General features: G+C 43.0%; 2 protein-coding genes and 1 long non-coding RNA gene across 8 annotated transcripts in view; 2 read left to right on the top strand and 1 right to left on the bottom strand.

Annotated features, from left to right (window-relative positions):
* Positions 1-12,926, top strand: part of ASZ1 (ankyrin repeat, SAM and basic leucine zipper domain containing 1) — a 36,875-nt gene extending 23,949 nt beyond the window's left edge. For 2 of the 3 annotated variants that reach the window (XM_081211714.1, XM_081211716.1), the window contains exons 7-13: positions 2,196-2,320; positions 3,248-3,323; positions 3,945-4,001; positions 7,365-7,477; positions 8,838-8,943; positions 10,656-10,769; positions 12,637-12,926. In XM_081211714.1, the coding sequence (XP_081067840.1) occupies positions 2,196-2,320; positions 3,248-3,323; positions 3,945-4,001; positions 7,365-7,477; positions 8,838-8,943; positions 10,656-10,769; positions 12,637-12,789 (744 nt within the window). In that variant the 3' untranslated portion in view covers positions 12,790-12,926. Of the gene's footprint in view, positions 1-2,195; positions 2,321-3,247; positions 3,324-3,944; positions 4,002-7,364; positions 7,478-8,837; positions 8,955-10,655; positions 10,770-12,636 lie in introns of all 3 variants that reach the window. The other variant, XM_081211715.1, reaches the window with a different exon arrangement.
* Positions 12,927-13,069: 143 nt separating this feature from the next.
* On the top strand, positions 13,070-27,280 carry LOC308596612. Its single transcript, XR_014012554.1, has 4 exons — positions 13,070-15,026; positions 18,130-18,202; positions 24,360-24,472; positions 26,924-27,280. It is a non-coding gene; the product is annotated as an uncharacterized lncRNA (long non-coding RNA).
* Positions 19,273-27,648, bottom strand: part of ST7 (suppression of tumorigenicity 7) — a 105,278-nt gene continuing 96,902 nt past the window's right edge. For 3 of the 4 annotated variants that reach the window (XM_081211679.1, XM_081211682.1, XM_081211681.1), the window contains exons 12-15: positions 24,595-24,745; positions 23,259-23,351; positions 22,671-22,810; positions 19,273-19,603 (exon numbers count right to left, since the gene is read on the bottom strand). In XM_081211679.1, coding sequence (XP_081067805.1) covers positions 19,508-19,603; positions 22,671-22,810; positions 23,259-23,351; positions 24,595-24,745 — 480 coding nt within the window. In that variant the 3' untranslated portion in view covers positions 19,273-19,507. The remainder of the gene's footprint in view (positions 19,604-22,670; positions 22,811-23,258; positions 23,352-24,594; positions 24,746-27,648) is intronic. The other variant, XM_081211680.1, reaches the window with a different exon arrangement.

The following is a 27,648-nucleotide window of genomic DNA, read 5'->3' as shown; positions in this document are numbered from 1 at the left end:
TGTCCCGGGCGATCTTAAAATGCTGGCGGGCGGGAGCGAAGCGTTCGCTGCCGACCCCCAGCATTTTAAAATATCCAAGGGACAGCAGAGAAGTCTCTGTCCCGGGGAGATTTTAAAATGCTGGGGGTCGGGAGCGAAGCGCTGCAGACGCCCAGCATTTTAAAATCTCCCCCTGTCCCGGGAAGGTTTTAAAATGCTGGGGGTCGGGAGCGAAGCGCTGCAGACGCCCAGCATTTTAAAATCTCCCCGTGTCCCGGGGAGGTTTTAAAATGCTGGGGGTCGGGAGCGAAGCGCTGCAGACCCCCCCCAGCATTTTAAAATCTCCCCGTGTCCTGGGAAGGTTTTAAAATGCTGGGGGTCGGGAGCGAAGCGCTGCCGACCCCCAGCATTTTAAAATCTCCCCGTGTCCTGGGAAGATTTTAAAATGCTGGGGGTCGGGAGCGAAGCGCTGCAGACCCCCAGCATTTTAAAATCTCCCCGTGTCCTGGGAAGATTTTAAAATGCTGGGGGTGGGGAGCGAAGCGCTGCCGACCCCCAGCATTTTAAAACCTCCCCGGGACACGGGGAGATTTTAAAATGCTGGGGGTCGGCAGCGCTTCGCTCCCCATCCCCAGCATTTTAAAACGCTGTTCCGAAGGGGGGGCACCTGCCCCCGCCGCCCCACTTCGGAAAGCTGTTCCGAAGTGGGGAGGGGGGCGGCGGGGACACCTGCCCCCGCCGCCCCACTTCGGAAAGCTGTTCCGAAGTGGGGAGGGGGGGCGGGGACACCTGCCCCCGCCGCCCCACTTCGGAAAGCTGTTCCGAAGTGGGGCGGGGGGGTGGGGACACCTGCCCCATCCGCCCCACTTCGGAAAGCTGTTCCGAAGTGGGGCGGGGGGCGGGAACACCTTCTGAAGGCGGGCAGGGGGCGAAAGTCTTTGTCCCCCCTGCCTGCCTTCCCAGGGGCTTTTAAATCGCCCCGGACAGCAGAGAAGTCCTCCGCTGTCCGGGGCGATTTTAAAATGCCGCCCGCCAGCATTTTAAGATCGCCCCGCACAGCGGAGAAGTCCTCCGCTGTCCCAGGGTTTTTTAAAATGCTGGGGGTGGGAAGAAAAGCCCTCCCCCCCCCAGCCTTCAGAAGAGGTCCGGGGACAGACTGTCCCCGGACCTGGCCTGAAGGTGGTTTCCCTAGGAACGCATTAATTGATTTTCAATGCATTCCTATGGGAAACCGTGCATCGCAAGACGAAAAAACCGCAAGACGAAGAGACTTGCGGAACGAATTAATTTCGTCTTGCGAGGCACCACTGTACGTCCCCTGCTGACTGAAAAGAGCTGCTCTGTCTCAGTGCCAGGGGAGCGTAGTGCCATGGGGCCTTGAAGTGAGGGCAATCAGCTGCCCTGTTCTCTGTCAGCGTGAGGGGAAGGCAGCGCCTTGCAATTAGCCGCCCTGTTTTCCCTCAGCATGAGGGAAGGCAGCTCAGATCAGCAGCGTTATCACAGAGGTCACCGTGTGATATGAGCAGTGCCTTGAAATCGGCTGCCTTGTTCCCCTTCACATGAGGAGCAATGCATTGCTGTGTATTGCCATGTCAAAATCATCATTGCAGTGTAATTTCAAAACTGTTTTTGGCTAATATATTGAAAAATTGCACAGCACTGAAACAGACCATAAAATTTGTGATATTACCATTCAAAAATGGCAAAAATTTAGTTGGGGAGGCAAGGGATGGGACTGTGAACCCCCAGGTGCGTTCTGTGGACCCCCAAGAGTCCCCAGACCCCTAATTGGGAACCGCTGGAGTCTTAACAAGATAGCCGAGTAGAAAATTTTCTGCACATTCTCACTATTTTATATCTGAATTTCCAGTTGGACTTAACAGTGTAACAGACCTATTAGTAATAGTTATAGGTAGGTAGCCGTGTTGGTCTGCCGTAGTCGAAACAAAATAACATAAATAAATAAAAAATTCCTTCCAGTAGCACCTTAGAGACCAGCTAAGTTAGTTATTGGCATGAGCTTTCATATCTGAAGAAGTGTGCATGCACACGAAAGCTCATACCAATAACTAACTTAGTTGGTCTCTAAGGTGCTACTGGAAGGAATTTTTTTTTTGTTTTGTTTTGTTTTGTTTTGTTTAGACCTATTAGTAAACATGAAGAACAATCTGTCCCTTGATATAATATTAACAATTTATTTTTAATTATTGTCTTAGCTTTTTAGCTTATTTTCATTGAGTAAACACCCTTTCCAAGAAAGATTCAACAACCTGACTAAAGAAGAGGCTATTCACAAACTTCTGAAAGCAGTTCCCAATACATTTAAAAGCCAGAAAACCAGGTAAAAAAATAGTGAATACTAATGTATTTAACTTTGAAAGTATTTTGCAATGAAAACTTTGTCCATTGGACAGTTTAAACACAGTACAGTACACCGTTTAAACACTTAATTCAGTTCCCTTTAAAAGCACTTCCATTTAAAACACATACTAAAATTCAAGCTGCAGTCTCTTGGAGCTGCTCTGTTGTTAGAGAGAAGTTCCAGCAGTTACATAGTCATTTGTATGCCCATAAAATGTTTCAGGGTCATAGATGTACACTGTTGGTGGGATGGGTATCTTCGGCGGGGAAGGGGAGAGGAATGATTGATTCAAGGGCAAGCTTGGCTCTGCAAGATCCAAGGCCCCTTCATTCCCCCAACACCTTCCCCTCTCAAAAAGTAAGAAAATTGTTGGAAATTGCATAGCTGTTGTCAATTGGGAGGGAAATGTGGCGGGAAATTAGAATGTAGGTGATGGGAAACCACCCTAGCTGCTTTGAACTGGCAGGGCATAGATTGCCACCATGGATTTTGTTTCTTCCGCTGTCCTTCCCAAGAGTGCTCTGCTAGTTGAACCTTTTTATCTGCAGGATACTGTAAGGTATTTGTGTATTGGACTTAGAGTTCACTCATTCCTTTGCCTCTAAGCAGCTATAAAAACCAGCTGATCAGGAAAATATTTTTATTCTTTTAGCAGAGATATAAATAATAACATGTATTTGCCTTTTAAAACTTCTGGTGCGATTAAAAAGACCCATTGCATGAAGGATGCGCAAATTAGCTATTGATAAGGGGTTTTTTTGCCTCTGCATTTTTATACTAGAACCGAATTTAAATCAATATTTTTAATCAATATTTGAAAGGCAGCAACAGAATATGTGTCATTTTATTTCTTAGATCTTCTCCTGTTATTTATACTTTTATAATAATCAACCAATATATTTATAGTTCTTATTTAGCCTTTGGTGACCTGGAGGTGTTTTTACAAGGCCTTGAGCTTGAACACTTAACAGAGGTCCTGAAGGTAAGCTTTGAAAGCTGTGAAAACGTATATGGATAATGGCCTTGGATCTAATGGCATCACGGGGCCTCTGGATTGGGTACTGACTCCAGTTTGATTGTGAGGCAGGAGCAAGGAAAATGGGCAATTAGATTTTTGCTCCTGCTTGACCAAAGCAGTCATGTCAACTTTAGCTCTCATTCTTCCTACTTCTACTCAGGGTAGTTTCTTGCATTTTATTAAAGCTATGAGATATGGGGTGGTGTCCAGTTGGGTTGTGTCTCCCTGACAGAAGGTACCAGTCAACAGAATGAAAAAGGAGGCAATTTTTGGCTATTTCCCCCACCCACTTGCTCCCTCTTCAGAGCAGGTTTGGGGTGGGGGAGAGTGAGAGGCTGCAAGGGAAGGAAGAAATAGCCAAAAAAGTCTTCCTCTCTGTTGTCCTATTTTGGAGAATGTGCATTTAGGCTTCAGTACTACACCCACTTGAGGCACATTGAACTTATGACTGAAAAGTTCAAAGATTGTGCAGAATATTTGATATTTTGTTGGGTTTATTGACCTGGGTGAAGGCATATGGGAGGGTGGATTATTACATTCTGATTTACAGTGTTTCCTCTAATAAAATATTTTTGTTTCATACAGGAGGGAGAGATTGGTTTAAGGGAGCTTTTGACCATGGGAAACAAGGACTTTACACAGGTTGGCTTAATGCAGATGTTTCTAATTTTTCACATCACACAACATTTTTAATATTGATGTACATTTTAATTCGTGAGAATAGTGATGGTGCAGAAACTGCCTTCTTGTCTGATGGACCCACTACAGTGGTGCCTCGCAAGACGAAATTAATCCGTTCCGCGAGTATCTTCGTCTAGCAGTTTTTTTGTCTTGCGAAGCAACCCTCTTAGCGGATTCGCGCTATTAGCGGTTTAGCGGCTATTAAAGGCTTAGTGGCTTAGCAGCTAAAAGGCTATTAAAGGCTTAGCGGCTTAGAAAAAAGGGGGGAAAGTGGAAAAAAAATCTCAAGACTCGCAAGACATTTTCGTCTTGCGAAGCCCATAGGGAAATTCGTCCTGCGAAGCGCATTGAAAAACGGAAAACCCTTTCGTCTAGCGGGTTTTCCGTCTTGCGAGGCATTCGTCTTGCGGGGCACCACTGTATTGGTTTCATCTACACAAACTGCCGGAGCCTGTCTTCTCATGTAGCGGGAATTCCTAACTCACCTAGGGTTTGAGACCCATCAGCTTCCCTCCTCTGGTTTAGCTGGCCAGTCAAAGCCGCTTCAGGGGTGTGGCTGCTGTCGCATGTTGACAGCTTGTAGGAGCCACAGGTGAGAGCTGAGTGCAGGGTAGGGACCAAAGCTACCCCAGAAGGACGATGTGCCCTCCCCCCACTACTACCCTTCCCCTTATACCCTATACACACCAAGGGAAGTGGGGGCATATGAGGCTTGTCAACCTGGGAAGGTAGCCCATCTAGGAGAAGGAAAATTCTGATCCTAAACCTCCGCTGTCTTGTGTGATACCTTTGGGTTTAGAAAAATTCTAAGGAGTAAACTACCCAAATCTGTAGTGGAGTCCCTAAGAAGGTTGGATGGTGTCTTGTATGCTTCTTTCTGGCAACTCCTGTAGCCAAGCTGGTGCTTTCCTTTGGACCACATCAGCGAGGCTAGTAGGAAGGTCATCGCCTGGACAGCCCAGGACCTCCATACACACTGCCTAGGCTTGCACCCCAGGGAGGTCACTTCAGTGCTGCTAATGCAGCTGTTTGACCTCACCCCCTCCATTGTCTCTCGGGGCAGATGGATGCCAACATCAAATGTGATGGCATTTGTGCAAGGAGGTACTTTGAATTCCTTTTTGGTGTTCCCTTTAGGGAAGAGATCATCTTGTCTACATGGTGTAACATAAATCAGTACAGAGGTACCTTGGGTTACATACGCTTCAGGTTACAGACTCCGCTAACCCAGAAATATTACCTTGGGTTAAGAACTTTGCTTCAGGATGAGAACAGAAATCGTGCTCCGGTGGTGTGGCGGCAGCAGGAGGCCCCATTAGCTAAAGTGGTGCTTCAGGTTAAGAACAGACCTCCAGAACGAATTACCGTATTTTTCCCTCTATAACACGCAGATTTTTTCTCCTAAAAAGGAAGGGGAAATGTCTGTGCATGTTATTGAGCGAATGTGTGGTCCCTGGAGCCGAAAAATCAGGCAAAAATCAAATTGCGCGTCATGGAGAAGGGAAACCTGAAAAGAGGAAGTTGCTGCTTTCCTGCATTCTGCCTCAGGGTCTTACTGCCCACCCGCTTGTGTTTCGTTGCTGTGTTTGCTCAAACGGAACAAAGAGCAGGCAAATCCCCTCCCCACCAGGCAAGCAGAGGGGAAAGCAGAGTGTCCTTCCTTCTAATTCCTCTCCGTGCTCTGGTGCTGCTGCTGCTGCTGCTGCTCGCAGGCAGCCAGAAAACATGCAAGTGGGAGAGAGGGGGGGGGCTGGCTTGGGGGGGGGGACTTTTGCCTTTCTTTCTTTCCTCCCTCCCGTTAAATCCCTCTCCTGCCTTCTTAGCCAGCTGCTTCTCTGCACACCCCTCTCGTGCTCCTTGTCCCTTCTGTGTTTTTCCTTCCCTCCCCACTTAAAATGTAGTTACAAAGCATGGATCCTCAGGATCTTTGCTTTGGGTCACCCCAAATCCACCATCAGATCACATAGCATGTCCATGGCTACAGCCTGCCCCCCCAAAAAAAATCACACACCCTTTGTTGCCTGGGGCTGCAATGGTGCAAAAATGTGGTTACAAAGCATGGATCCTCAGGATCTTTGCATTGGGTCACCCCAAATTCACCATCAGATCACATAGCATGTCCATGGCTACAGCCTGCCCCCCAAAAATCACCCACCCACTGTTGCCTGGGGCCGCAATGGTGCAAAAACATGGTTACAAAGCACAGATCCACAGGGATTCTCAGGATGTTTGCATTGGGTAACCCCAAATTCACCATCAGATCACATGTCTGTGGCCACAGCATGAAGCACAAAAATGATACATCCACTGTTTCATTCAGAATTCCTCCCCCCCTTGTTTTCCTCCTCTAAAAACGATGTGCGTGTTATGGTCAGGTGCGTGTTATACAGCGGAAAATACGGTAAGTACTTAACCCGAGGTACCACTGTATTAGCACATAACCATGTGCTTAAGTGTTCATTTATAAACAATTTTATAACTACAAGGTTATAAAGCTCTCTGTTAATTGTTTGGAAATAATATGAGCTGAATAGTGAATATGAATTCAACCAAGGAATTTCAGGTGTTACCTGGAAAAGAGGCTTATGGAGCAATCCAACCTCCCATTGACAAGTTTGGTGTGGAGTGGTTGTATTAGTCAGACACTAATGTCACTGCAAATAAAGAGCTCGTCTTCTGCTTGCCAAACACACAAGGGGGTAGAAGTGCTATAGGTAGGATCCTCAGCAGCAGAAAGCCCCCAAATAGGGTGTTCCGAGGGGGAGTGGCTAGACCAGTCCTGCTGCTACATCATGTGGCTTCATCAAGGCTAATGTGGGCCCGAATGCTGTACCAGCCACAGGCATGCCCACCTACTCACTATGGCCTCTGTGCACAGCAGGGCTGCAGGTGTATTGGTCCTGTCTCCAGCCAGCCAAATCCACCAACCAGGCACAAAGAGGGTTTGGATTGCAGTGCCTTTTACAAAAAGATTCCCCCCCCCCCCAAATCAAATCACTTCATCAAAAGACCAAGCAGATGCTTCTTGTTTTGTGTAGTAGTTCAGTTTTTTCTTTGGAAATTAGTTGAAGTTTTAACTTACAGCTTGAAATTACAAATAAATACGTTGGAAGATATGGATTTGCCCTATATGTATAATATTTATTGAACCTAGCTTGGTGAGATTGTAATACAGTTAGAGGATGCTCAGCCCTAAGATGCTGAAACTTGTTCTTCCCTGATGTAGCCTTCATGGACTTAATACCAAGCTTTTTGAGTTTTTAAAATCCTGTTTTATTCTAAATTTCTCTGTTTAGATATTTTGATATATATATTTTGTTTTAGCTTGGAATTACAAATACCAGAGATCAGCAGAAAATCTTAAGTGCTGTTAAAGAAGTGCAGATAGAAAAAGTAAAGTTGGAAGAGTTGTCCGGAGTCGAGAATTTGGAACTCAGGTAAAGCAGATTGATGGAAATACAAACACACACACTCTTTCGTAGTAGTACAGGCGACAAGTGTGTGTTGTGTTCCAGAACCCTGCTCACATAAGTGAAAATTGCGTAAGTGGGGAGCACTCTCTAAACACCCTTTAAATGCCCTCTATGTAGCATTCTGTCCAATTCAGATAGTAAATACCGTACAAAAAATATCCATAACTAGAATTGAAGCTCGGGCAGGCAGGAGGCTGGAGGACATGCAGGAAAGCAGTTGTTGCTGCTGTGATACCGCACACACCAGCTGTTATTTGGGGAGGCTGCGCAGCCTGAACAAAGCCTCACTGCGCCTTCAGTCTCTTCCCTGCCCTCACTGAAGTCCTCTTCAGACTCTGGAGAGGGTCTCCTTGCGAGCCATGAAGACTCTTTAGCTCTCTCCCTCCATTTCTTGGTGTGGATTACATTATTTAATTCTTTCCCAGCACTGTGCATATGTGCAATTGCACACATGTGTGTGTGTGTGTGTGTGTGTGTGTGTCTGTAGTTGATTGGTTTTATTTTTCTGTGGCACCATGGCCATTACAAAACATACTGCTGGGACAAATACCTACAAACACAAATGAGTAGTGAATCTAAACTCCTGCTGGGACAGACACAAGGTGAGCGAAATATAGGAGGGTGGAAACACATCAAAATCCCTGCTGTGGGTGTGGGAAATGTAATATTACAGCCCCCCAGATTTGTACAGTTGTAAAGTTCCCCAGCGGCAGCCATAGAATGATGAGTTTGGTCATATAGTTATTCCTCATTTTAAGACCAAATCTACCGTTTGCATACCTGTTTCACCTTCTGTTTCTAAAATTACTACGTGTTTGAGCAGGGATGAGGAGCCTCAAGCCCAGTAACTCTATCCAGCCCTCGGGATTCTCTCTTTGGGAAAAGGCTGTGCCCATCTGGTTACCTTCCCTTTGCTCAGGCCATGTCTCTAACCAGCCTTGCTGTGATCGCACCTCATATGCTTTTTAAAAAATAAGTTTTTATTGATTTTCTTTTCTATCATTGCAAACACCTCATGTGCTTTTTGGCTGGCTAGAATGCATCCTTGAACTGTGAGAGATGTGTGGGTTTAGGATGTAGAGGGTTTTGTGTGTGTATGGAAACCTCTGGCTTCTGTGGCTAGAATATAACCTGCTTTACAAAGGGTAAGAGTTATGCCCCCTTTTTGCCTCTGGCTATACCCACTGCCAGCATGTGGCCCCCTAGAGGCACCTATGAGGGAGTGTGGCCCTTGGGCTAAAAAGTGTTCCCCACCCCTGAAATAGAGTATTAACTGTTTCTGTATAACTGAGTATGTAACTATTGTCTCACTTCATTTTTACAGTGGTGACGAGTTTCTTTCTTTCCTTGTGAAACTAAACAAACAGTGTATGCACCTTACAGCTGCTGTGCAGAGTGCGGTTAATCAGTTCCCTACAGATGTTCACAAGGTGAGCATATGGTACTGTTAATTTTTTTATATATAAAATAGCAAACATATCCTTACAGTATATGTGACCAAAATGGGTCTATAATATATTGAAGGTCCACTTTAGATTTAAACCTGACATAATTATAGTCCTCTTTAAACAAGCCCTCTTCTGTTTAAAGCAATGAAACACAGTTAGCGAAGCAACTTTCTCTTTTTACGTTTGGTGTTGGAGGTATCCCGCAGTGGGTCAATGCCCCTTCATCTAGCCCATAATACGAAGTTCTAATACTTAACTCCAAGAGTTGCAGCGCTCATGGGAGCAGCACACTTACTGTACTTGGCTCATCCTAGTTAAAGAGCTTCACCTACTGCTTGACTTCCATTCTCACTTTAAATTATTCCTTAGAGGAGCCAGCATGCTAAACCAACCCATATAACAACTTTCCCTTACTGGAATCGGCATAGTCATTTGAACAGCTGAGGACTGTAACACTGAGACTCATATCCCTAAAGATAGGGTTCCTGGTGGCCATCAAATCAGCCAGAAGGGTATTGGAATTCACCTTTCCCAGCTATGCAATTGAACTCTTCTTTTATCTCCTAGATCAGGCATCCCCAACCTGCGGCCCTCTAGATGTTTTGGCCTACAACTCCCATGATCCCTAGCTAACAGGAGCAGTGGTCTGGGATGGTGGGAATTGTAGTCCAAAACATCTGGAGGGGCGAAGGTTGGGGATGCCTGTCCTAGATAAAGGCCCTATTTCATAGGTTACAGGAGTTAAGCTCCTGTTCCAAGTCTTCCCATCCCTCTGAGCAGGCTGGACTTGTATAGAGGGCGTATTAAACGTGTTGTTTGTTTCAGACACTGCAACCTTACATATTTTCACCCCAAATCCCCAAGAGAAAAGAGTTGCCCATACATAACACCTGCCAACACTGCTGCATATCATAGCTCACTTCTCCAGAGCAACAGGGACATCCACAGCTCTTTCCGCAATCACCTCTGTCAGAGGTATGTCAGCCCACCACAGTGGTTCACAGCTAGTACATTTAGTGAGCAATACAAAATACTGTAGACTGCACCATGGCAGACTTTGGGAGGAGAGTGCTCCAGCATGTTCTCCCAACTTCCTAAATCAGCTGCTTCCCCCTTAGAATGCAGCTAGGAATCAACCAAATGTTTAATATCTCCTATGACAAACATAGAATGGAGCATTGGCTACTCACCAAGATGGTTCTTTCTGGTTTGACATATGGAAGTATCCAAGATTAGTCTATGTTCTCAGTGGCTGATATAAACAAAACACGACACTGGTATTGGGCCTAACCTGGCACTATTTTTAACACATTCATAGGGCCAGCATTGATTTACCCTTTGCAGTTTGCAGCATTAGACTTCTTTTGAGGGTCACTTGATTCCCTGTCTTCCTGAGCCAGTGCAAATATATTAATCCATACTAAGTCATTGCTGGAATACCTCTGTACACATCAGAGAACTCTTGTAGGGCACAACCAATTTTCCATTCCATATTTGTTCAAATAATAGTTGATTTACTGTTTTGCCATTATAACAGACAGATGGTATTAAGATATGTTCGCAATGATACCAGTAAACGCCCCCCCCCGAAAACCAACTAACAAAAAACATGCTTTGTGTAGCTGATCAGAAAAATGCTGCTCTAGTTGCGTATAAACTACATTTCAGATAAGTAATGTTATATTTCTTGTTAGTTGGTTCTTGAATGGAGTCCACCTCAGAAGCTTGCTAATGTTTGTGGGAAGCTTGTTTCCAGTGCTGAGGATCTGACTGGAGAAGCTACCAAACTGAAAAGCCTCATGGAAAAGGTATGCATGTTGTAAGACACATAATGCATTCAAAACCATTACCAAAATATGGGCAACTTTTCTAGTACATGTTGATTCATGCAGTGTGATAAACCATAAGATTGCCATTGAATAGTATATTTGAATTGTAGATCAAATGTTTGTCAGTCCCAATCATCAATATAGGAGGGGGGGGGATAGTGGAAAGGTATAGAAATGAGGGTCATTATTACCATATTTTTCACTCTATAAGATGCACCAGACCATAAGACACACCTAGTTTTTGGAGGAAGAAAACAAGAAAAAAAATATTCTGAATCTCAGAAGCCAGAACAGCAAGAGGGATAGCTGTGCAGTGAAAGCAGCAATCCCTCTTGCTGTTCTGGCTTCTGGGATAGCTGTGCAGCCTGCATTCACTCCATAAGACGCACACACATTTCCCCTTACTTTTTAGGAGGGGAAAAGTGAGTCCTATAGATCAAAAAATACGGTAAATATAATCGGCTTATTTTGAAATTGGAAGTTTCACAAACCTGTGCTCTGAATTGCTGGAGGGCTGCTCATAGCAAAAGTCCATTATCGTATAGTTCCCGTTGTGCGCCTTGAATTGATAATTTGGTTTATATTTTATAGGTCCCTTAAAGCACAATTGTTAATTACATGAGGGTTTAATCAGCAAAATTTTAATGCTGTTTGGAGGGGGGGGGGACTTTTGAAAGCTTTCTCTTTCGGTTTTAGTTCATTAAGGTTTGTCCTGCTATTGGTTGTGACAAATTGCCTATTAGTGTTTAAACTCAAATTTCCAACAAGCCAAAACATGATTCTTGAAGCAAGTTGGTGTGTAGGTGGGTAGAAGTGGAAGCATGTGGAAGTTGGAAGCTAAGTGCATCTTTTTACCCCTCCATCCTGCCAGGTTGTTTTGGTTTTTCATTTGAGAATTGAGACTGAGAAAGTTGTTCCTATGGCTCCAGTATCTGCAGAGCAAACTTAAAACTATCTAAAGAGCAGATGGAACTGCATTAGCATGATAGTAGTTTAGATGGCACGAGTGGACAAATCCCACAAGAAGGGAAGAAATAGTTTGGTTACTGAATGGGTCTTTTTGCCTGGACTCTGGCATTTTGTGTATTGTATGTTTGCTTATTCTCTCTTGGTTGTTTGTAATTATTTAATTTGCTGTAATTATCGGAGGTGATTTTGTTTTATTGTTTTGTTATCATGTAGCAACATGTGGAAATGGTTTGTGAAGTTTTGTTAATTTGTTTTTAGTTGTACTTTGAATTGTTACATAATGGCAAGGCTGTAATTTTGCCATTACTATGGGTTGTAAATTTATGAGTACAGCAGAGCTTTCCAAACTTTTCATGTTGGTGACACACTTTTTAGACGTGCATCATTTCGCAGCACAGTTTTACTAGCAAATTGGAGGTTAAACTAACCCTTCCAGCCCTGGGAGCAGCATGGGGAGTGTTCATGCGACACACCTACACACTGCAACTGACATACTAATGTGTTGTGACACAGTTTGGAAAGCTCTGGAGTACAGTAATGTAGGAATACAATATTCAAATAAAAAATGAATTGGTTGTAACCACAATTCTGGGTCCAAACAACATAGCAAACTGGGGCAAGCGAGACCCAAGAGTAAAAGTCAAGAGTAATCTTCTGGCTGCTCAAGGGAGGGGAACACCCAAACCCAAGGCTCACTGCATCTTGGGTTTGTTGCAGTAAGTTATTGTTTAGATTTGAGAGCAGCCTCTGCATATATATGCATTGCTATTGTTTAAACCACATTCTTAGAAGTATAAATTTCTAAATTTAAAGTATAGTGTACTGTGGTGTAGACATCTAACATTCTCTTTTCACCCAACTCCATGTATTTTATCAGCTGCATGACGGACAGAAAGATGATCCTTACCGAATACAACCTGGGGTGGAAAAACGCTGGTGGAAGAAGCCTTTTGTTAAAATAGTAGCAGTAACGTTGGTTGGGTCTAGTTGTGCCATCTTTATCATGAAGTTAACTTTAAGGAAGAGCTGAGCTGGGAGTCATACATAAAACAACTTTTAAATATATTTTCCAACATCTTGAAGTACAGCTAAATCTGTTATTTGTATTAACTTTCATGGTTTCAGGAGTGTCAGTTTTATAATAGTAAAAGCATTGTAATTTCCATATATTTGCTTCATTGGTGTTTTTTTTTTTTAAAATTATAGAATCTCTTCTCCTTGGCTCTATTTCTGTCTCCTTTTCAGATACCAATCAGGAAACTAATCTCTTCTTTATTGCCAGTTTATAGCATGTTCTCCTTCATAGGACAGCCAGAGATGTGCAGCAAGGGCTTCCCTTAACAGGGATAGATAACCTGCTGGCTGCAAGCAACTGATATTTCTCCTCCTATTTTGTGAATGATGAGAGAGACCGTTGTTGCTTTGGCCACCAGGCAGTCAGTTCAGTGAGGAGTTCTCAAAGGGGGGAGTTTCCCAACTGGTCTCCATATCATGGGTGCTGGCTGGCATTATAGGAGATCCCTCCAAAGGAGGTTGCAGCTATGTTGGGTGGAGTTGCTGGAACTCCCATGCACAATTTCTGTGTTTTCTCTTGCTGAGGGACATTATAACAGACTCTGTTATTAATGATTTAATTTGCTGTAATTTTCGGAGGTGATTTTGTTTTATTGTTTTGTTATCAAGTAGCAACATTTGAAATGGTTTGTGAAGTTTTGTTAGTTCATTTTTAGTTGTACTTTGAATTGTTACATAATGGCAAGGCTGTAATTTTGCCGTTACTATGGGTTATTAATTTCTGAGTACAGCAGAGCTTTCCAAACTTTTCATGTTGGTGACACACTTTTTAGACGTGCATCATTTCGCAGCACAGTAATTCAGTTTTACTAGCAAATGGACCGCCATGAGAAGAAGGCTATGTCTGTGGCGTGCTGAACTCTTCCTGAGTGTTGGCCAAAGTGGAACTGGAGAGACATGGTAGGCAGGAAGGTGGAAATGGTCTTTTCCTTCTCTGAAACACCTCAATGACTGCCAAAAGTAAGGTGCTTCATGTGAGGGGCTCAAAGAGGCAGCCTTGCTACTCTGTCTCATGTCCATTCCTTTAGCAGGAGGCATGCAGAGTGGAGGACCAAAGGGTATTAGGGTCTATCACTATCTTTTTTAAAAATAGCCTATAGACCTATAAGCTGCTCCCAGGCAGTAGCTCAGGAACAGAAAAGCTACCCGGCTCTTCTCTACAAGGCAGAGCCCAAACCTGGAAGGTGCTTTCTCTCCAGAAAGGACATAATTCTCTCCCCCCTGCCCCCTGCTTGATTGGCTGTCTTCTTTCTGTTCCACTGTCTTGCTGACCAAGAACCAATTGGCTTCTGTCCTTTGTAAATTTAATTTATTTTTATGTCAAAAAAAAAATCTTGGTTCTTATATGTACCTATTTGGATTCAATTTATTTTTTGTAAAAGCATGGTTTTAATTAAAAAGTACTGCATATTCCTAAATTCCTGGGGGTTGGACTCGGTAATCCTCAGGTTCCCTTCCAACTCTTTGATATGATATTACATACACGCCCTACATCCTGATTCCTAAGTAGCATTTTTCCTCTATTGAAATACTTATTTGGACCTGAAGGTTTGTACTGGGTGCTAGATCAGAGAGACAGTGGAGATTCTGCTGGTAGCCCATCCACCTTGGTGCCGTCACAGAGAAGGCAGTTTGCATCATGGTATGGAAAACCTCAGAACATTCCTTCTTTGGGATGTCATTTCCCAAGCAGAAGCTGCCTTGATTGGACCTGCTTGGGATTTCCTGGTTGTCATGATAGTCATGGGGCTGGCTCAGAAGTCACAGAGCCCAACACACATATCAGGTCACACCTTAGATCTGCGTTTTTCAACTGGTTGATGGTTCAGTAGAAGGTTTCAGGGGAAAATATCCTGTTTTCTGTCATGGGCAGACCATGAGCAAGGTTTGAAATGCTGATGACAATGCCACCTGCAGCAACGTAGGACTCATTGAGCCCTTGGGACTTAGGGAATCTGATGAATTAATTAATGCTATGTGGGATCTTCTGACTGACGTGGCTGCTGCTTGTCTTGGAGCCCTGGTACTGCTGGGGAACAGTGAGATAAAGAAGGCTACCTGCACAGTTGCTCCTGAATACCCTCTCTGGAGCAGTGGACCTCAGCCCTGTGGTTCATGGAAGAGCTCCTACTGGCTAAAGTGGACCCAGTGACAACTGGAATGCGGTCTCGTACGGAATACAACAGAAAGCAGGTAAGAACACAGTATCATGCCTTTTGTCCTAAAACAGTTTTACAGGGTGATGAAGGAGCTAGTAGGATCATCTCCAAAAAGATACAGTATTGAGCCCTTGTGGCAAATGTGCATAGGGCAAAATCTCAGTTGGGCTTTACTTGAAACATCCAGCGATGTTAGCCTGGATGATGGGGAACCTCCAGCCGATGGCAAAATTTGACCCTGCACAGGTCACAATTTGTCCCTCGTCACCATCTGCCAACCCCCCAAGAAAACCACACCTTATACAATGCCAGGTGTGAGGCAGGTAGGGACACAGCTGGTTTGGCTGCATAACTTGAGTTTCCCACTGGGAATTGGATTGCTCAGCTGTCCCTGCAGAAACCAGGGGTGGTGGTGAGTTAAAGTTTGCTGGTTCAACTACACAACAGAGTTCCCCCACGGGGAGCTCCTATTGTGCAGCCATTTGATTGAGAATGCAGCTTTGCTGGCCCTGTGCCCAGCCAACTGATGGTCAGGAATTTGAGAAATGCTGTGCAGTAACTGGCCAGGGGCAAGCATGAAATGTGAAAGTGGAGCCAAATACTGCCTTGCCTCATCTGATGGACTTTCATCTCCATCTCTCTGCTCTAGGACAGATGTGGACTGAAGCGCTCCCAAAAAGCTTTAGGGATTGGTTTTTGGTTTGATCCCCATAAAATGCTTTTAGTGTCAGAAACCCCTTCTTTCATCTCCACTTTATGTAGTTCCTGACATTCAGTGCACGTAAGAAGGAATCCAAACTTATTCAAGCAACAGACTTGGGAAACAGCTGCCTTCATATGGGCAGCTAAAACCTTCCCTTTTTTGATCATCTCATGTTTCTGCCATGTGCAAATGTACAAAATAAACAAGGTATGTTTTACATTTGTATTAGAGGCCATTTGGGAGAAAAGCTGGTTTAAGCCTCAGGTATGAAAAACTTCCCAATGTATCTGTTACCCAGTCTCATGCCTGGTGTGATGTGCTTTTTTTACATAGCTATGGAGCTGCCTTGTTTCACTAAATTCAAGTATGCCAACATATTTTTTTATGTGTAAGTAAAACAGTATGACAGATTTAGTTTAGGTTTAGCTTATGTATCTTTATAAACCTTGCTTTTCTATTTGAGAAGAAAGTGCCATAAAATCAAATGGCATTTAAAATTTACTAAATCTGCCTCAATTAAAGAAAAGAATGTGCTGCAGCTGTGCCAAGGGACTGGTATACAAAAAGAGGCCTGTGCCTCATCATGTACGTTTGTCACTTTGAGACAACCTTTGGTGTTTGTTGCCTTCAAATAAACAAATGGAGTGGTTGGACAGTGTCAACCTTTCGGCTCTCTCTTGCAAATAACCCTAAACCACAGAGCCTAGGGCTTGCCAATCAGAAGGTCGGCGGTTTGAATCCCCGCAACAGGGTGAGCTCCCGTTGTTCAGTCTCTGCTCCTGCCAACCTAGCAGTTCGAAGTACAAGTAGATAAATAGGTACCGCTCCAGCGGGAAGGTAAACTGCATTTCCGTGTGTTGCTCTGGTTTGCCAGAAGTGGCTTAGTCATGCTGGCCACATGACCCGGAAGCTGTACACCGGCTCCCTTGACCAGTAAAGCGAGATGAGCGCCGCAACCCCAGAGTCATCTGTGACTGGACTTAATGGTCAGGGGTACCTTTACCTTTTATCCAACTTCATCCTCTTGCTGAAAGAAATATTTCACAGTGAATGTGGATATCACATACGTAATTATTAATTTCTCGCTGGAGCTGCCTTTAATTATACGCATCTCGTTTGTGCTTTTTTTTCTCCAAGGTGCTTGTTTTATTCCATATCATCTTCATTCACACTTTGGCCAATCCTTGTTTCCCTTACAGCTTTGCCCAAATCCCGCTTCCCTTCACAATTCACCAATACCACCCCTCCACTTACAGTTCACCAGTCTCCCCTTCATCCTCATCACCTACCCACCCCCCACTGGTGTAGGAAGGAAAGAGGAAAAAAATACGCCATTTAAAATGTTGAGGCTGAAATTGTGGCAGGTTGAGGTGCAGAGCTACAGTGGTGCAGAGTGGTTGCTGGGAAGTTTCCAAGCCTGTCCTGGCTGTTCTCTGTGCCTGGGCTGCCCGGCTCTGTTCAGTCACCTGCCTGGGCCACCTACCTGGTCTGTTGTCATGCTGCACTGAGAGCAATCTTACAAGTCCTATTATATGCTAAGAAATGCTGAGATGGTAAAACGTACCCCTTCCCCAAAAGTGGTAGGCAGAATGCATTTCACTTTGGCAGACCTGAGACAACCAGCTCTTCATAGTAGTATGAAATCCGTTAAAGCAAGTCGGGCAGCTATCCGCAAACTCCTTGGGTATCTCGTACTAATTACCGTAAGTGCATTTTAATGAACCCTTTTCTTCTCAAGAAAGTGCATTATATGCTTCATGTAGTGTGTAGAGCAATGCCTTTCATGTTAATTACATTAAGGCATTTTGGATTTCTTTGTGGTTTATCTGGTCTGTGGATCAACCCTCAGCCACTTCCTGATGATAAACAAAAATCGCAACATTGGGGGCTTCTAGGGATGGAAGCTGTGCTCATTAAAGGAAACAAACCTGCCAGGAAAATCAAGTCCATCACCTGTAGATTTTGGATCCTTGCAGTGCTTTGACAGACCTCCTGTTCTCCTTTACCAGCATGGATATATCCTTAGATAAAGATTAGTGAGGACACGTAGCAGGGCCTTCTCAGCGATGCCTGAAAAGAGTTCCTCTGCTCATAATCTTTCAGATAGTTGTGACCTTATTTCAGCAGCCATTTTGAGGTCACAGCCAGTGGATATTTAAATAACTGCACCTTTGTCCTGCACTTGGTGTTTCTTTTTTCCTTTTTAACGTGTTGCAAATTTGTAATATTTTGCAGACACTTTATTTTGTCATCCACCCTGAAAGCCCTTTCAAGTTATGGGATGTGATATACATTTAAATAGAACAAATTTAACATCGGCTAGCAGAGATGTGGAACAAGACTTTAAAGTCCAAATTATCTTTGAAAATGGTGGGTTGGATCCAGAAATCAATAGGACTGAAGTGCAACTAACAGTCTGAATCTATCCCCATAGGTACGGTGTAGCCTTATGCATGCCTACTCACAAGTTAACTCCATGGAGTTGAATGGTACTTGCTCCCAAATAAGTGAGTACAGAATTGCCACCTTAAAAATGCAGACTAACCATTGACCCTTGATGCACATATTAATATTTTGTATGTGAGTATGCACATGAAACACCCAAAATATTTTAGAATTATGTTTGGTAAATGGTTAACTGGTGTCCAGTTATAACGTCTTGTGTTTTTTTATTGTACAGTTTTGTTTTATTGCTGTAAACTGGTTAGATATTTTTGAATGACAGAGCAGTATAAAAATGTCTTAAGAAACAAATTGATTAAATAAAAGGATACCCCTAACCAGGTAGGACCCGCTTTTCTGTGTCTCCTCTGCTCCTGAGGTAGCATTTACATGATCCAGTTATGCCAACAGGGGCAGAATTACCCTCCTTAATGGAATGGCATAGTTGGGACTTACCTGGTCAGACCCTGCAACAAGTTTAGGTTATTTAAATATCCCAGCAGCATGGGAGCAGCTCAGAAAAGCAGATAGGGCAATAAGTAAAGAGTTCTGATGTGAGAAATTTTTTACAAAGGCCTAACTCATTCATATTTCCAAAAACACTTTTGAATGTGGAGTTGAGATGGCAATTGCCAAGTGATTGATTGTCTATCCCAGGCTTGTTTCCCTTTCAGAAATAGTTGTCACTAAGGGCTGAGACGGATTAGTATTGTAGGTACGTGGGAGAGGAGTTGGACCCTCTACACCCATGCCATTTTCCTCTCAATGCTACTACACCTGCTATATCCAAAAGTGGAATGAGACTATTTGACCCCCTCCCTGCCCCCCAGCTTGACTACCTCGTTACAGTTTTTACTAATATTTCCTGGACATTGCAATAGAAGAGAGTATTGCTGCCATTAGCTGTAATGCAGGTGTACAAATATTGATCCTTTTCCCTGCTTACAAATACCCGTAATTACTAGCAGCACAGGGGTCTAATGCACTGAATCAAGATGGCTAATTAGCACTTCCTCATCGACGGAGCCTAATAGGGCTTTAAAATATTAAAAGGGGGTTCCACTCAGGATTAAAATGGAAGCACATTGAGGAGCTTAGTGGTAGGAAATGTGAACAAAACAGTATTAAGGCTATATTGCTGCAATACACAAAATTTATTTTCCCCCCAAAGTTTTTTTCCCCTTTTGTTTTCTGAAAGCAAAATAGAATAGAACCAAACATCAATGTATTTTGTACAACAACAAAAATAATAACAGACAACCCATGAAGAGCTGAAAACTGCTTCCCTTTTTTAAAAAATCATGCTTTCTGGTCAGCAACAGTAAGTTGGCACAGAAAATGTCATGGCAGTCATTTCGGACTATTTTCCTTCAGATCCTTGTCAGCTGATGCCAGAGACTGGAGGGCAGGATGCTTTCCACTTTTTCCATAACAAAGTTCAAGGGGGCAAAGAGAGTGCTAAGAAACTGCAAAGCAAAAAAGAGTGATCATTTGTTGAGGAGAAGATAAAGTAGTTTTCTTAATACACATCTTGCTTTTGCAAATAGTCGGTATACACATCAACTTTATGTCTGTCCTTGTTCTAACCTGGGTTTTTGTTTGCTTTCTCATTGTTTCCCCAAGATTCTGGTTTTTTCCTATTCTCATAGCATCTGTCATGCTATGTTGTCTCACTGATGGAATTCACTTCCCTCTCTTTCTGCCCCTTTACTGTTCTCATCCCGATCTCTACTTCTTGGAAAGCTATTTTACCGGGCATGCTTCATTGTACATTTTAATTATGTGTGGGTATGTTTTTATAATTCAGTCATTCTTGCCTCTGTCTTGGTACTGGGAAAGTCACAGTTGTTGGTATCTGGTTTTTAACATTGTGATATATCAGTAAATCATGGTATTTATCTGTTGCTGTAGCACGATGTCTGAAATGTACCTCAGCCACTGCTTCCTTCTCACCTTAAGTGAGGAAGAAGCAGCCAAGATACATTGCCCAACCCCATACTTGCTTGTGCAAGCAAGAGTGCTTGATCAGCTTTCTGCATGCCTCAGCATCAAGCCTCCTGCCCTGGCTTGTACAAGCCAGAGGGACCCTTAAACCACTCAGCTAATGGGTGGAAAGTAGGCTTGGGCGATGTATCAATGCATAGGCCAGAGCACAATAGCAGCTTCGCTCGGGGGTATATTGTAAGGTTACCTGATTTTCTTCAATGAATCCGGGGACGCTTTTCAACTTCAATGGATTTTGTATGGGGGCTGATTTGTAAATCCATCCCGGGGACATCTGGTAACCTTAATATATTGCATGTGAAACTGCTGCTCCTCCTGAGTCCCTCTACAACCAGCTGCAACTGGGCATTGGTGGTAGAGAGATTTGGGAGCGGCAGCGGTTTCACTCCCAATATACTGCCATCATGTGACCATACAAGTGGGACCAATAGTTTGTTCTTTCCTCAGCTGCCTGGGCAGGAAGCTCGTTTAAACTTCTCATGGGGCGCACAGCTGCCGACCCCTTAGCGGAGAAGTCCCGGCCTCATGAGCTGGGGGTGTGGGTTCTGTTAGACGACTTCACTAAGGGGAAGGTAGCCTGCCTGACATCCCCCCCCCCCAAAGTGGCTGAGGCAGGCCCATATGCGCCTCTCATCTGCTGCCTTTGGAGGGTGGTGGGGTCAGGCAGGCTACCTCTTCCTTCCAGGAGAAAAAGGTAGCCCAGTGAATGAAGCCTGACACTCTGCTTTCGCCTGAGAGGGTGGGCTGCATCTTTTCTCCTGGGGTGGTTGGCCACTCCAGGCGTAAAGATGCAGTGTGCCTGCTCGGGCAAAAGCAAGCAGGAACCTTTGAGAAAGCCCACCCCTCTAGCAGCTCATATCCCCAATGCCCAGTGAGAGGAACAAGCTGCATCGGCCCCAGCAGGTGCTGGGGGTAAAACCATCTCAGTTTCCTCAGTGGGAGTGACAGCGATTTCAGCCCAGCTCATTGTGGGGCTGGGACCAATGCAGCTTTTTCCTCCCTCTGTTTCAACATCACAGTGTTGAAAAGCTGACATCCTCCAGACCTAGCGGGAAGTGTCCTGCCCCTCAGCTCTGCAAGCCAGAAGGGAGAGGGGATGGTGGAGCTGTTTGAGCAGGCTACCTCTTCCTCCTGGTTAGTTGCCCCAATAGTGACTGGTGGGAGGAAGAGCCTGCGCACCCGCTGCCTCTTAGCTGATCAGTCCTTCCATACACCTTCAGCTCCCTTGAGCCAGAGGCATGGGGTCTGTGTGTGGCTTCCTTAAACTGATCGGCTGAGGGGCACGCAGCCTCCTGCCCACCCCTCAGCAGAGCAGTTTAAGGGAGGCTCCCCATGTTGAGAGGTGGCAGGTGTGCAGCCTTTGCACAGGTGGAATTTTTGAGCTGCTGATACATTGCAGGGAGGAAGGTGTGATGTATCAGCAGCTCGAAAAGTCTGAAACCGGTATTGCGATCTGAACACCATACCGGTTTTAGTAAATTTTGTGATTTTATTGCCCAGTAACTCTTTATGATCAGAATCCAATGAGTTAGCATGTTTAAGATATGGAATTCTAAAAATGTTTTGAACTGGCCCTTAATTCTATTGACAGGACTATTTACCAGGAGGGCTGTCAAAAATGTCTCATTACCCTTTATAACTAATTTTTGTTTGAGAAGGCAAATGAGACCCATAAGAGCAGCAGCCATAAGTCGTCATACTAATAGCTACAACTTACAATATCAGTTTAAGGGAAGACTGGCTGCTTGCATCATGTAAAGAAAAGTAATAGTTTGCTGCTACCACACATGTCACATGAAATAGACATGACTGCCATAAATGTGGCTGTATTTTGGCATGCAATATGTAATGCAAATCTTCCTTCTAGTACATTGTAATAAAAAGAACTCTCACATATACTCCATAGTGTAGCTTTCCCTGAAAAGTATAGTTCAAACGGGTAGTTAAATCAAACAGGAACATATTCCATTCGGTCAGCAATTCGAACCACTGCTGGTTTGTATGGTGTTTGCTTGTTCTCAGCTCTGTGATAAAAGGAATGAAACTTCCACTCCATTTTTCATAAAGTTGCCAACATGTAACCTAGAATGAATGTTGTGGTAACCATACTATAAGGATCTACCACAACTTTGTCCTGATCCATCATACTGTTGGGTAGAGTCTTAATTGGTGACATTTTACTGGGGTCTCAACAACAAGGGCCAACTGCAGCATTGGGGGAAAGAGTTTACTAGACAGCTAATGCACTTTGTTTAGGGACAAACTAAGAGTGTGTGGTTTGCACTTTTCTGATGCCCTAATAGCTCGGGTTGTAAAACATAATTTATTGCAGAAATAGACCATAGTAAAGTCTGTTTTCCTGCACAACGTTTAACATATATAGTTACAGCACCCTCAGAATCATAGCCCTTCAGACTGAATGTACAGCCAGAAACACAATTGTCACCAAATTTCATACAGTCCTATTTATCCAGTCAAACACATACACTTGATCCACCCAGAAAAGGGTCATGAGGAAATATTACTCACTGCTTTAGCGAAGACTCCCATGAGCTCTGGGAACTGATGTGTCAAAAGTGCCAGCATAGCTGTGAAGGAACATAATCCGGCAGTGAAGAGAATAAAGAAAGGAAGCTCTTTCTTGGGGTAAACTGAGACTTCATGAAATGCTGCATGGAAAATATTAGGAAAGAACAAACACAAAGGTAGGGTAAGCAAAATACATTATTTGAAACATTCTGGCTCTCAGTTCACTTAAGTATTCCTAGGGAGGTTCCTTTTTAAAAACTTTTTCACCTAAAATGTTCACCAAAAGAGCATGTTTGTTGAGCTTGACCTCTGTTGCTCTAACATACTCCTCTAGTTCCTCCTTTTCTTCTTTCTCTAGCTAAACCAAACATCCATCTGCATGTCAAAACTCTCATACAAGATTACGTATTATAATGGCTAGGAGCATTGTTTATTTTTCAATTACGTATAAATTTCCTTATGAATAACAACAGTGGGGTAAAGCATTTCCCAGCCTTGATAGTTTTTTTATGGGAAGGGCACTTGGAGAAACAGCCTGTTTTTTAGTTACTTAGAAATTAAACAAGGGGGAAAAAGTTTCACTCTTACATGGAAGAAGTTCTCTGTCTGCTGTTTCTGTACAGATGGGGTAAGGGTAGAAAAGGTGCCCTTTTTCCAAAGGATAAGGGATCATTCTGAAAGCTATAAAGGAAAGGGAGGAACAGTCACAGTTTGAAGGTGACATAGCCATACATTGTAATGCACTTTAGATACAAGATCAATAAACTTTTCAGTTGCTAAAATAGTCACATAGGGCAATGGTTCCCAAACTTCCCACACACTCAAAAATTGCTGGTGGTCTTGGTGGACTGCTTAATGATTTTTATACCTGTTGTAGTAATTGTAATGCACTGTTCTAGGGACTATATGATTTTTTTTTTGTATTTCTTATATTTTATTGTATTGTATTAGTTTGTCTTCCATAGTATTCATCTTATTGCTACAACAAGAGCAATAGAAGAAGCAATAAAAATACAATTTAAACTCAATACGAATGTTTACCGCAGACATGCCGTGGACCACCTGAATGAAGTTTGCAGACCACTTTGTGCTTTACAGACCACAGTTTGGGAACCTCTGATGTAGGCTCCCGCAATAATAAAACACAATCATGTAAACATCAAGTTAAGCTCCTTGTTATTTAAATTTGCAATACATATAATCCCTTCTCTCAATGAATCCTGATGTAAATAGTTTCCAGACACTTAGCCAAATTATTGAATTCTCCATGCATCTACTATTACATTCCTATTCAAATAAATATAATACAAAAACAGTATGCCTATTTCAGAACCTCAAATATCCCTGCAACTTTAGGAGGAATTGAGATGTAAATGAAAGCAGCCAAGCACTGCTTTGAAGGAATACAGAGGTGCTGTATCATCAATATTAACATTGCAATTTATACATCTCTACTCAGAAGGAAGCCCTATTGAGTTCAATGGGACTTACTCCCAAGTAAGTGTCTATAGCAGTGGTTCTCAAACTTGTTTCTCTAGGCCACACTTTTCAGAATAAAAACATGCAAAAAACAACTAGGATTGTTCTCAGTATCATTTGATGCTCTTGCTCTCATTTTGAAAAGATTATTCATAGTATGTAAATAAAAATAAAGATGTGATATGATACCACATTCCTCTTCTGCCACAGAACTCCTGTGCACATGCTTTCCTATGTATTTTGGCAAGCAGGATAACCTTATGTACATAATAGAGACTCAATGCACTGAAGCCCCCATTTCTGCAAGAAGGCGGCTAGATCAGGTACTAGCATGACTCAATCAATATTCTGTAGCCTGCAAGGGCTTTGCATATCAAAAGCAAATGAGCTATTGCATCATTTGGCATTCACCTGCCAGATGCTTCTAAGAAAGTGAGTTACTTACTGCCTTCCCACGTACAATGTAAGAGATTTAGTGCCCCCTCGACCCTTTTCCAGTGCTGAAGGTGAAAGAAAGCATAAGCTATTGCTTCACTGTCGCCTCTCTTCAAAATATGTTCAGGAGGCAATATCAAGCTTTTCATTTCTAGGAGATACTGCAACAGAAAGACAACACACAGTTGCAAAGGAACAAAGTCACTACCTGAAATTTTGCACTGGGCCAGGATGCACCTGCTTCCTGTGTGGTACTGCGTTTTTTTAAACGTGATACAGCATTTAAAGGCCATGTTGTTTAAAGAATTAGTAACCCTTTTTGTAGTGGCTGCCAGACAAGTTTAGGTCAAAATTGGAAGACTGTTGCTAATTTGACAATGGAGACATAGTATGGCAAAAAACTGGAATGCTGCACTTGTAGGAAACTAAGCAACTGGAGGCTCTTAAAATACAGCAAACCATAACAGTTTTGAGGAAACATGGTACATTTTTTATTCAATGTATCAGAAACAACAAGATGGGGCACTGCAGTCAACTCATGGCAATCACTGGAGTCTCAGCCGAGCCAATGAACATAATGCCTACATTTGATCTCCATAGTTACACATGATTCATTAACTCTGTGAATGTTACACAGAGAGAGAATGAAGGGAGAAAGGGGGTTGTTTGGAGTTAAAGCCTCCAAATGTGACACCACCAACTGCACTTGATGATGCATTACTGAAGTATCCCACGTTCTTCAGCGTGCTAAGTATACTGAAGCATCCCTTGTCAACAGGAGAGAACTATTAAGTAAAAACTTACTCTTGTAAAGACAAATGCTAACTATGAAAACAGCAAAAAAAACCCCTCTAATTAGGGTAGCTCTAATAATGAAAGAGTGATATAGAGTTGGAAGGCTCACTACAGGTATCTTGACAGTGCAATTCCCTACCCGCCCCCCAGAAGTAAGCCTCAGAATTGAATGGAACTTCCTTCCAGGTAACTGTACTGGACTGGCACCTTCTGCACACTTACCTGGGAGTAAGACCACTGAATGTAGTGAGACTTGCTTCACCCACCTCTAAAGGACCACCGTAAGTACAGTGGTACCTTGAGTTACAAACTCCACTAACCCAGAAGTAGTAGCTTGAGTTGAGAACTTTGCACCAGGATGAGAACTGAAATTGCACGCTGGTGGCAGCGGGAGGCCCCATTAGCAAAAGTGTGCCTCAGGTTATGAACGGTTTTGGGTTAAGAACGGTCTTCCGGAATGAATTAAGTTTGTAACTCGAGGTACTACTGTAATACAATTCATACACATCAATTTCTACCAAGTTGCTTCTTCAGGATCATGCTATTCTGAATATCAATTCTGCCAATTTCTAGTAATCCATTTAAGTTTTGTAACATCTTAAGGAAAAATCCTAATTTATAGTGGTCTTTGAAGTTTGTATTTGTAGTTCTGCATCAAGCACTTTTATTGTTTTACTGTGATGGACAAGCCATCATGGAACCAATTCTGGGGAAGGGCAGGATATAAATAGAGAAAGAGAGAGACAGACATGAATTGCTTACATTTCAGAATCCCAAACAAAATTGACTATACCATAAATTATAGATATAACTGATTATGGTTCTAATTGTTAATTTATGCTGCTGTAATAGGAATAGTATTTAAAATGCACATTTAAATGGCTATTCACTATCTGGGAGGTTTAATAATTTAGGATACTGCTTCACTGCCTATAGTTAGGGCAAGCCTAAAACTATTCAAGAGATATACTAATCTTTTTGTATGAGCATAGTGCTCATGCTGGGTGTGCCCAAGGCCAGGCGTGTTCAATCTTTGCAGATGTTGTCAGAATAGCCTAGGGAGCCTATATTGATGAACATGTTGCGTGTACATGATTAAAACTATCACACATAACAAGGAATGCCTTGGGAACACAGGCTAGGGTCGTGCACTCATTAACTCATGCTCCACAGAAACTAAATGCACAGGGAAAATCCACTGAAAGAATATTGCTCTGATTAAAAACTGGAGCCTTTCAGTCATATGCTAGAATTTGCCATTTTGTTTGAAGAAAGAAGTTGCAAGACATTTGAATAAAAATCTGAGATAAGAGCAGATTACCCTTATTTCTCCTCTTCCACCCACCAACCCATGACAGAAGTTTCAGAAAGCAAATCAAGCAGCAATTTCTTGAAATCTTGATTAAATACTACTCATGCAAACAACAACAAACACAGCTACATTCCCCCAAGTGGGAAGAGGGCGATGTTATCTCTGTATAAAAAAGGTTGAAAGAATAAACCAATTAAGCTGCATTTTGACTACATTGATTTTTTAATTGCAGGAGCACCTCAAGCTTAGTGGAAAACCAATTACTTAAACGAGGACAGCAGAGGCTGATTTCCTGAGTTATGGAGACCACATGGATTTACTCTTCAGAAGCAACTTTATCTCGGCCACTTCTACAACTGGCAGAGCAATCTTACACATGTCTATTCAGAAGTAAGACATCTTTAGTTCAGTGGGACTAACCCTCATGGAAAGATTGCAGCCTTAGCTACTGTTATAAAGAATTAAACAGACTTTTCTATTAGCTATGCATGCCAAAGTCCAATGTTGAAAATACATTGCTGCAGTTCGAATGAGATGCTAAAATGTAACCTCAGCATAGGTTCTTCAAAAATAAACCCTCCGCCCCCTTTTCTTATTTGTGGGGCAATGTTTTCCTAGATATGTTGAAGCACAAGTCTTAAGCACTTGATGTAAAATCCTGCATTCCCTACTGAAACACAAAATGGTACCTCACTTCCAGGTGTGTCTTCCAGACACTTCTTTTGGAATGTCTTCTACGCCTTTAGCCATTTTCACAAGTGATGGGGTAAATTTCCTTTAGCATTTTGCACATTTACATCAGCTAGAATCAAGCTCTCAAGTTGAATACTTCCCTTCCACTTTTTCTTCTATGTTGTCAAGTCAGAATTTCAGACTGAGCATAGCTCTCAGCTTTGCTTGTGCAATTGTCCTTAACACTATATTCTTAGCACACCTGTTTTTTGTGTGCCGCCTTAG

Source organism: Podarcis bocagei, assembly GCF_964188305.1.
Source record: "Podarcis bocagei genome assembly, chromosome: 10".
Classification (NCBI taxonomy): domain Eukaryota; kingdom Metazoa; phylum Chordata; class Lepidosauria; order Squamata; family Lacertidae; genus Podarcis; species Podarcis bocagei.
Note: the sequence above shows the minus strand (reverse complement) of the source record. Positions and strands in the feature narration are given on the sequence as shown.